This window comes from Oratosquilla oratoria, chromosome 7 (genome assembly GCF_046742065.1).
Source record: "Oratosquilla oratoria isolate Oo_2021 chromosome 7, ASM4674206v1, whole genome shotgun sequence".
Taxonomy (NCBI): Eukaryota; Metazoa; Arthropoda; class Malacostraca; order Stomatopoda; family Squillidae; genus Oratosquilla; species Oratosquilla oratoria.
Window position 1 is genome coordinate 21,011,160 of NC_134783.1, and position 10,000 is coordinate 21,021,159.

Here is a 10,000-nt window from a genome sequence, read left to right on the forward strand (position 1 = left end):
GAGAGAGAGAGAGAGAGAGAGAGAGAGAGAGAGAGAGAGAGAGAGAGAGAGAGAGAGAGAGAGAGAGAGAGATAGACAGACGGCGAAAGAAGGAGAGGAGAGAGAGAGAGAGCGCGCGCGTGTGTGTGTGTGTGTGTGTGTGTGTGTGTGTGTGTGTGTGTGTGTGTGTGTGTGTGTGTGTGTGTGTGTGTGTATTCACCTCGGATCTGCTGCAGTCTCTGTCGAGACAGCCAGACACCACCCTACGGCAGTGAGCTCAGAGCTCCTTATTAGCCGATCTCTGGGTAGGTCTGAGACCACTCACACACCACACACCGGGACAGCAAGGTCACAACTCCTTGACTAACGTCCCGTACCTACTCTCTGCTAGGTGAACAGGGGCTACACGTGAAAGGAGACAAACCCAACTTATCTCCGCCCGACCGGGGAATCGAACCCCGGTTCTCTGGCTTGTGAGGCCAGTGCTTTACCAATCCGCCACCGAGCCGTGTGTGTGTGTGTGTGTGTGTGTGTGTGTGTGTGTGTGTGTGTGTGTGTGTGTGTGTGTGTGTGTGTGTGTGTGTGTGTGAGAGAGAGAGAGAGAGAGAGAGAGAGAGAGAGAGAGAGAGAGAGAGAGAGAGAGAGAGATGGGGGAAGGAGAGAGAGAGAGAGAGAGATGAGTGAAGGAGAGAGAGAGAGAGAGAGAGAGAGAGAGAGAGATGGGGGAAGGAGAGAGAGAGAGATGGGGAAGGAGAGAGAGAGAGAGAGAGAGAGAGAGAGAGAGAGAGAGAGAGAGAGAGAGAGAGAGAGAGAGAGAGAGAGAGAGAGAGAGAGAGAGAGAGAGAGAGATAGGGAGGGAAATATGTAATATACCATACGTGATTTTGTTATTAAAGACTGCCCGTGTTCCCATAGTTTTTAATCGTTTGGTGATTTGAGAAGAGAGGGTCCTGGATGGTCTCCAAGAGGAAAAAGTGAAGACTCAGATCATGGGAACCTCTCGAGATTTCGAGCTGTAGTTGTTCTCAATCTCTCTGCCTTTTGTTATCCAGATGTCAGAACATCAACAATCCATTACAAAGCTATGTAACAGAAAAGAAGCATCATTACTAACTCATTCTTTGCTCATTTGACTATCATGCCCTGTAGATTACGTAGGTTGTATATTCTGTAATGTTTTCTTTTGTAAAATGAATCAATATTCTATTGGTTTAAGTCTGAAAATGTTACGTCCTCCCGTCGCCCGTTTTGAACACTAAAAGATTCCCTCCAGAGTGTAATGCGTCCCTTTCCCTTGAGAGATAAAATGTCTTCAGAGGGAATAGTGGTACTCTCCCTTGATCGAAAGTCTTAAATATTTAAATGACACCACTAAAGTTGTCATATGAAAATAAAAATAATAATATTTATTGATGATGATGATGATGATGATGATGATGATGATGATGATGATGATGATGATGATGATGATGATGATGATGATGATGATGATGATGATGATGATGATGATGATGATGATAAATAATGATGATAATTACATACATATACCAAAGGCTTTTTCCCCCTTACACGGGGAGGGGTAGCTAAAATGAAATAGGCATAGAAAACACTCCCACCCATTCCATTTCCTATATACTCCACTCCCCCTCCACCCTCCTATCTTGGCACCTCCTGGATGACGGGTCATCCCTGCATCCTGTCCACTGCCCTGGGTCAGAAGCAGTGTCGCAAGACAGCACATCCTCAGCAAGGCCGCTTCATAAATTTGGCGACCCCCCTTCTGCGTCCCCCCATGCAGAATTGGAGAAGACGGGGAGAAATTCCTTCGGACTGCGTCAAATTTTTCTCATACATACTTCCTCACCCCCCATCCCCCACCCACTCCCCCTCATGCATCACAGCATCATCTATACACAACCCCTCTCCATTCACCCTTATCTTCTGTCCTCTCCCGTCCTTCCTCCACAGACATTCCTCTCTTTTGTAATGCCCCTTTCACACCATCCATCTCATCCTAGGACGCCCCATCATATTCATTCATTCCATATCATTATCATTTATAATAATAATGATAATAATAATAATAATAATAATAATAATGATAACAATAATAATAATGATAATAATAATAATAATAATAAAAATAATAATAATAATAATAATAATAATAAATCGATTTTTTTTTTTTTTTTTTTTTTTTTTTGAGAACAAATTGTATCTCAAGTTCTATTAAAGGTAATGAATCATTGTCCTTTAGCGAACCAAGTCAAGTCCAGCCTGATCTACATGAGATTAGATTATACACTTTATCAGTAAATTTAAAAACAAAATGACTAATAGATCCATAAACAAACTAATCTATAAATCGACCAACAAAAGAATATAGGAATACATAAATGCATAAAATTAACGTACAAATAAACACATGAAATAAATTGACAGTCGAATGGACATGAACAAATATAGAAAAAAAAATATTAAAACGAATCATATGCCCCTTGCCAACGTGAAAAGAAAATGAGTGAATATGTTAATAAAAAGTAATTAGATAAATAAAATAAAATTTGAATACAAAGATATTAAATAGATGAACAAATAGATATAAATAGATAAACAAATAGAAAAAGTAAAACTAATCTTATTCCTCGGCCACCATGGAAAGGAAGTATTTAAATTAATAAATAAAATTGGTATAGAAATAGATACCAAAGATGAGTAGACATACAAAGAATTAGATAAACAAATAGAAATAAACAGACAAATTAATAGAAAAAATTAAATGATTTTTCTGCACTTGCCACCATTGAAAGAAAGTAGATATATGAAGTAATATAATCAAATTATAAATATCAAAAAATAATAAAAAACAAATAAATAAACAAATAGAAAAATTAAAACTAATCATACCCCGACCACCATGGAAAGAAAATAATCAAACGAAAAAAATCAAAATATTAATAGATACCAAAGAAACAGATAAACAGACAAAAACAGACAAATAAATAGAAAAAATTAAGACGAATTTCATGCCGCTGCCACCATGGAGAGAAAATGTTTCAGAGGCGTCGGAGGGTGAGACAGCAAAATGAGACTCGTCAGCTCAGAGGAATGTTTATTTTTCTACAGTTTATATAAACTTAATATTTCATATTTAATTTCAGTACCCGTCAATAAAAAAAAATTATATACTGTCTGAACCTGCATGAAGGAGATTTCTACTGTAATTCCGCTGATCAGGTATGGGAATCATTCCTTATACAGTGGTCAGATGACTTATAAGAACATAGAATATTAAGTACGACAGCTATTTGTCCAACAAACCCTGTACTACGATATCGGCTTGAACAACACCCTTGAGCTTTCAAAAATTCAGCTAAATGAAATCGCTTGGCTTCAGGGAAAAACATACGATAGTTACAGGACGCTTTCAGATAAGAAGACTACGACATGACTTTGCCCTTTCTGAGATTGATCATCGCTCGGTAAGTTAAATGAAATACGTAAAACCTCAACGATTTCGCTCCTCAAACAACGATGTACAGTTATCATCAATACTGAGCTCTGCCGTGGAGTTTTCATTGCGTTCGCACCGCAACAACAAAGACTACAATACTAAAATGCATTGTTGCGAAAAGCGTTATTACAAAGGAGTTTTTCCTCGTCTTATTTATTTTTCTCAAGAGGGGGCGAAAAGGAGGAGTCTACGAGTAAATGAAACAGCTGGAGTTGCTATGGAAGTGATGTGTCTTGCTGTGTTGCGTCTGACCAGGGTAGCGGGCACGGGACATTGATAACCCTTCATCCAGGAGGAGCTAAGATGAGAGGGAAACAGATGGGTGGATGGGTGCATACCATAAGGGAGATCTAATATACGAAAACGTACAGTCACAAGCAAAAGTTTTGGTCCTCATTACACTTCTCACGTCGCCAATATGATTTTTTTCATTGAACACGTGTAGTATCTACTTCAAGGCAAATAATTCTCTTGACCAAATAAAAAAGAAAGTTATCAGTATTTTATTTTCCATCATGAAAGACTCCGAGTGAGTCAAAAATTTTGCTCGTGGCTGTACATTGAGTTCTTTCCCACGACGAAACGTGAAGAACTCAAGTGGCTTCTCAGGAAGGAATAAGGACCCCGAGGGCGACTTTAAATCAATACGCGAAGAGGAACTTAGCCTTCATGTTTACACAGCAGTGATCACTGTGCATCCATACACAGTATTCAAACATCCTGGCCTTCTGCCTTATGAGATGCTGTTAACACCGAAAGCGTCATCTCTAGATTAATCTTCATAATAACCTAACTTTTAGTGTGTATTAATCAAGTTTTGCTATACTCGAGGTAATTAGGTGTTAGCGTTATTAATTAGATGAGTAATTATATATGTTTATGTGTTCATTTTAAGTGTGTGCTGAAGTCGTATTAATAGTAATTTCCGTATGTGGTCATGTAAAGACAGAAGCCATTTCAGCCCTTTCGCTCCCAAAAGGAGTAACACAAAGCTGAATAAAATTGCCTGGCGTCAAACTGAATAGTAATAAATAGTTCCACCTTGTTAGCAAGGAGTCCATCAACATGCGATACAAGTCAGAATGTATAAACACACACATGACACATTAATGTTTGCATTCTGTCGCCAAAAAAAATCTTTCTCTATCAAGACGGAACCTATTTTAATCTTTATGAATCTTAGTTTTGTGTATCACGACTATGTACTTAATCAAGCTATATCAAGAAAAACTTCGTATTAATGAAGGTTCCATCCTTGGTGTTCATTTTGGGAGACTTGTCGCCTTCTGTCATTTACATACAAGATCTCTCTTTAAGGACAATATCGTAATGAAAAAGTGGTGTCATAGAGGTGGCAAATAAAGAGGGTAGCACATAAGAGGAATAGCAGAAGTTCAAAGTGACAAATATTCTTCCTTGCGAGGAGATCAGTCTCCAACGCAACTCTGGTCCGTAGGGGTGTTAGAAATAGCACTAAATGATCCACTAGTCGATTTCTAATTTTACCAGACATAATGATAAGTGTCGGATGCCTAGAAAAAAGAGGTTTGCAAATTTTCTTTCCAGATACAAGAAGAGTACCCCCAAACGACGTCTCAATAGCCTAGCTTAAGCGTAAAAAAAAAAAAAAAAAAAAAAATTATATATATATATATATATATATATATGTATATATATATATGTATACATATATAAAAGATAATAAGCCATGGCCGCCAAACGAAACACAAGCAGAAGCCCTCAGCCCAACGAAGTGACATCGCAATAAAGACTCCACCTTCTTCGGGACTTCGAGAACATATCAAATCACTTGAAGTCGAAGAGGTAAATGCAGCAAACCGGAAGACCTAGACAGCAAAGAACAAGTGAAACGAAGAGTTCCTACGAGTGGAAGCCAGCGTTCGTGTTCGTTCAGCGAGGTCCCACAGGATCCAGACCTCCCTCCCTCTCCAGCACGCCTACACAGACACACACAATACGACTTGAGGGTGCTTACGTGCTACAGATCGATAACGCCTCCGGGTTCGGGGTAGGGGAGTGGGTGGGGGTTATCTTGTGTTCTTACATATGTTTTCACTCTAGTTGTGACACCAACATCCTGTGCTGTTATTATCGACACAAGTTTACGCACCCAAAAAAAAAAAAAAGATGAAATTAATGAATAGGCAAACGAATTAATAGTTACATTTTAATCATTTTGGAACAACTAGGCAACAGATGTTGATGACTATCACTTACGCTGGCTATCCAAACAAAAGGCAAAGGTGCTAGCCAGCCATGGCCTTAGCCATGCGCCTGATGGAAAGCTCATATCTATAATCATTATTATTATTATTATTATCATCATTATTATTATTATTATTATTTTTACTTTCTTTTTTAGGAATGTCCCCTTTTGGGGCTACAGGTAGTAGGACTCCTAACCCCATCCCCCGTCCCTTTTTTGTCGCCTTTTACGACTCAAGTGGAAATACTTGGTGGCAGTATTCTTTTCCCCCACCACAGGGTAGGTAGGCGAAAAAGGGAAATGAATATTCAGAGAAATGGCACAGCACAGTAAAAAGGGGTTGGGGGACAGCATAACGGAGGGACAGTCGTAGTATAAAAGTGTCATAATTTCTCTATGTACAGAGTTTTCGTCTATCACAGACAAAATGATGTGTGGCTCTGGTCCGTAGGGGCGCCCCATATAGACCCTAAAGTATCAACTGCATGCTACTTTGCCACAATAACATGCAGCCAATACCCCAGAGGAGGTTATATGAAGGAGTGATTGTGCCGACAGTAATGTACGGGGCAGAAACATGGAACATAAGAGAGGAAGAGAGGAGTTTGAATGTGTTTGAGATAAAATGTCTGAGAAGTATGACAGGGGTTACTAGGCTAGATAGAGTGAGAAATGAGGAGGTGAGGAGGAGAACAGGGGTAGAAAGGGAGCTGGGAGATAGGGTTGATAAAAGACTATTGGGATGGTTTGGACACATGGAAAGAATGAGTGAAGAAAGATTAGTAAAAGAAGTGTGGAAGGTGGAGGTGGAAGGAGTGAATATGAGGGGGCGTCCTAGGATGAGATGAATGGAAGGGGTGAAAGGGGCTCTACAAAAGAGAGGAATGTCTGTAGAGGAAGGATGGGAGAGGACAGAAGATAAGGGTGAATGGAGAAGGGTTGTGTATAAATGAGGCTATTATGCATGAGGGGGAGTGGGTGGGGGATGGAGGGTGAAGAAGTATATACGAGAAAAAATTTGACGAAGCCCGAAGGGATTTTTCCCCGTCTTCTCTTTTCCTGCATGAGGGGACGGAGAGGGGGGGTCGCCGAATTTATGAAGCGGCCTTGCTGTGGATGTGCTGTGTCTTGAGACACTGCTTCTGACCCAGGACAGTGGACAGGATGCAGGGATGATCCGTCATCCAGGAGGTGCCAAGATGGGAGGGAGGGAGGGGGGTGGAGGGGAGTGGAATATATGGGAAATGAAATGGGTGGGAGTGATTCCTATGCCTTTTTCTTTTTGGCTGCCCCCCATGTAAAGGGGAAAAAGCCTTTGGTACATGTATGTATGTATTATTATTACTATATTATTATTATTGTTCTTATTACAATTATCATTACAATAATTATCATTATTGTCATTATCATTATAACTTTTATAATTATTGTTGTTATAATTTTCATTACTAAACATACGCACGAACATACATACACACAGGACTCGGTGTCTCAGTGGTAGAGCTCCCGGCCACCACTACGGCGGTCAGGGTTCAAATCCCACTCAGGGCTGAAATAATTTCAGTATCGCTGCGCTGCGTGTCGTTACTCCAACTCGTGGGCGAGGAGTTCGGTGTGTGTGTGTGTGTGTGTGTGTGTGTGTGTGCGTGCAAGGTCACAGCATTACCCACAGATCGGTCATATACGAGCTCTGAGCTCTCTTCCGGGGGGAAAATAACTGTCAATCACCATTCCAACGCGTGATCCAAGATCATGGTAAGTAACACACAATGCATATATATATATATATGTGTATATAAGTATAAGTATATATATATATGTATATATAAGCATATATTTATATGTATATATATATATATATATGTATATATAAGCATATATCTATATGTATACATATATATATGTATATGTGTGCATATATATGTATATATATATGTATGTATATGTATATATACATATACATACATACATATATATATATGTATATATATATATATATATATATATATATATACACATACATATACATACATATATACTTATATACATATATATACACATATATATACATATATATATACATACATATATACTTATATACATATATATACATACATACATATATATATATATATACATACATATGTATATACATATATATATACATATATATATATACATATGTATATACATATATATATATACATATATATGTATATATACATATATATATACATATATTTATATATATATATATATATATATATATAGATAGATATATATATATATATATATATATATATAAACTAAAAGCCGATCACCATCAGGTCTTACCTATAAAATCGTTAACAAAACCGTGGAAAATTTCACACAATCAATACTATTGCCAATATGCTAACTCAACACTATCATTCTCATACACAACTCTTCAATACTATTCCTTTAACATGGTCAATACTACAATACTACTGTACAATATTGATAATTGCGCATGAGCTGCCTATGAGCAATCCAGATTATTGATCAATATTATTGACAGTGTAGGGGTTATTGACCCCAAGCATATTAGATATATATTAAAAATATGAAAATTAGAGCTGTAATACAAACCAAATTTTCAAGTACATAGGAGCTATAAATGATTCTTGATTGTTAATAAAAGCAAGCCTGAGTCTAGGATTGTCAATAAAACTATTCAAAATATCCCTATTGTCAATGGATAATAACTTTGCGTTGGCAAATGAGTAATTTGAGTTCTGGGACACTAAATTCTAGTAGCAGTAGAAATACTGACACTATCAATACTGTAAATAGATACAGACTGTACATGCTCCCGTATGTTTTGAACTCGGAGGGCAATAAATTCTAAAATAGAACACTATCTAGAGGCATATAGGCTGATGGTCGTGCACGCTTGAATGTGGCACCAATTCTAGAGTTTGTGGGGGTGGGGGGTGGGGGTGTTGGGGGGTGCACGGCCCTGTTGACTCAAACTCGAGACTAATTAGCTTCAAAAAGTAATTTCTCTTCCAGCCATCTAGATTTGTGTACACACTTTATATTTGTTTTCTCGGTCTAAATATTAAAAAACGGCTGAGCTAGGTTGTCTGTTTCAGAATAAAAGATAAATATTTATATACCTCAACCAAATTGCCTTTCAGTCGTTCTCCCCACCCCCACCCCACCCCTGTGTGTCTCTTTTTTCTCCCTTAATGGAAGAGGCTTCTGTGGGTCGTGTATGCCAAAGGGTAGCGTCTTGTACTCACCTTTTATCGAGGGCAGGAAGATCAGGAAGAGAACTCCAAGGGTCGCAAATTTTGTACCTCCAAGGCAAGAGCAGGTCTTGGAGTGCGACCTACGACTCTGAGGTCGTCTTCGACCTCCTTCCGAAGAAACCGGCCACACTCGACCCTCCATGTCACCCTTCGTCCCTGTGGCATCCCCTTCTGTCATTGGGGACTTGCATCTATAGATCCCCATCTCACATGTCTCGTACCATGCGTGCTGGTTTTATGCCACAGGGGCACCGAAGAGGAAGAGGAGGAGGAGGAGGAGGAGGGGCTAGACTCACGAAGGAATGGCTGCAGAAGGCTTAAGCAAGGAGTTAGTAATCACCGTCCGCGTAAACTCAACAGGAAACTTCACTTTATCACAAGAAAAATTCTAATATTCACTTGCCATAGGCAGAGCTATTCACCACACCAAACAGACCTCACACGGGCAGGTGTAAGGAGCAGTAACGATAAAACATCAATGGTGGTAATTATCACAACGAATTAAACATGTTTAGAACAACTCAACTATCCACAACACTACCATCACACCAAAAACCAATTAGGTTGGGCAAGGTGAACGTTTAGCTAAAAATGTCTTCGTTTTTTTTTCAGCACTAGCAATTCCTTGTCCTGATCAGTCACAAGAGAACTGTTCTTTTAACAACGTTCACAAGAATACGAATAACACCCAAACATCGTCTTGTACAGAAAACTCATTTCCCATTTTTCCTTATTTTCAAACTTTGTTACTGAAGGGTCTCAGAGCCGACTTCCAAAGTCGTCAAAATGACATTTTCTAATGTTTACACGAAGCGTAGACAATTCTAATTTCCACGATTCATATCCTTATATGGTTTCTGGGTTAATAAATTTTGAAAATGAACGAATCGTTTGGAGTATGTACGAAAACCAGTGTACCCTGATTCCCTTGTTACGCGACACACCACCACACGCTCTGTTTAAGACCACACTGACTTACCCCTCCCCCCGCAACTGTCAATCCCA

At 38.8% G+C, this 10,000-nt stretch overlaps 1 protein-coding gene across 1 annotated transcript in view; it reads right to left on the bottom strand.

Annotated features, from left to right (window-relative positions):
* LOC143026993 (roundabout homolog 2-like) overlaps positions 1-9,952 on the bottom strand; it is a 707,397-nt gene extending 697,445 nt beyond the window's left edge. The window contains exon 1 of the mRNA XM_076187804.1: positions 8,987-9,952. Within this exon, the coding sequence (XP_076043919.1) occupies positions 8,987-9,200 (214 nt within the window). The 5' untranslated portion in view covers positions 9,201-9,952. The remainder of the gene's footprint in view (positions 1-8,986) is intronic.
* Between the last annotated feature and the right edge of the window lie 48 nt (positions 9,953-10,000).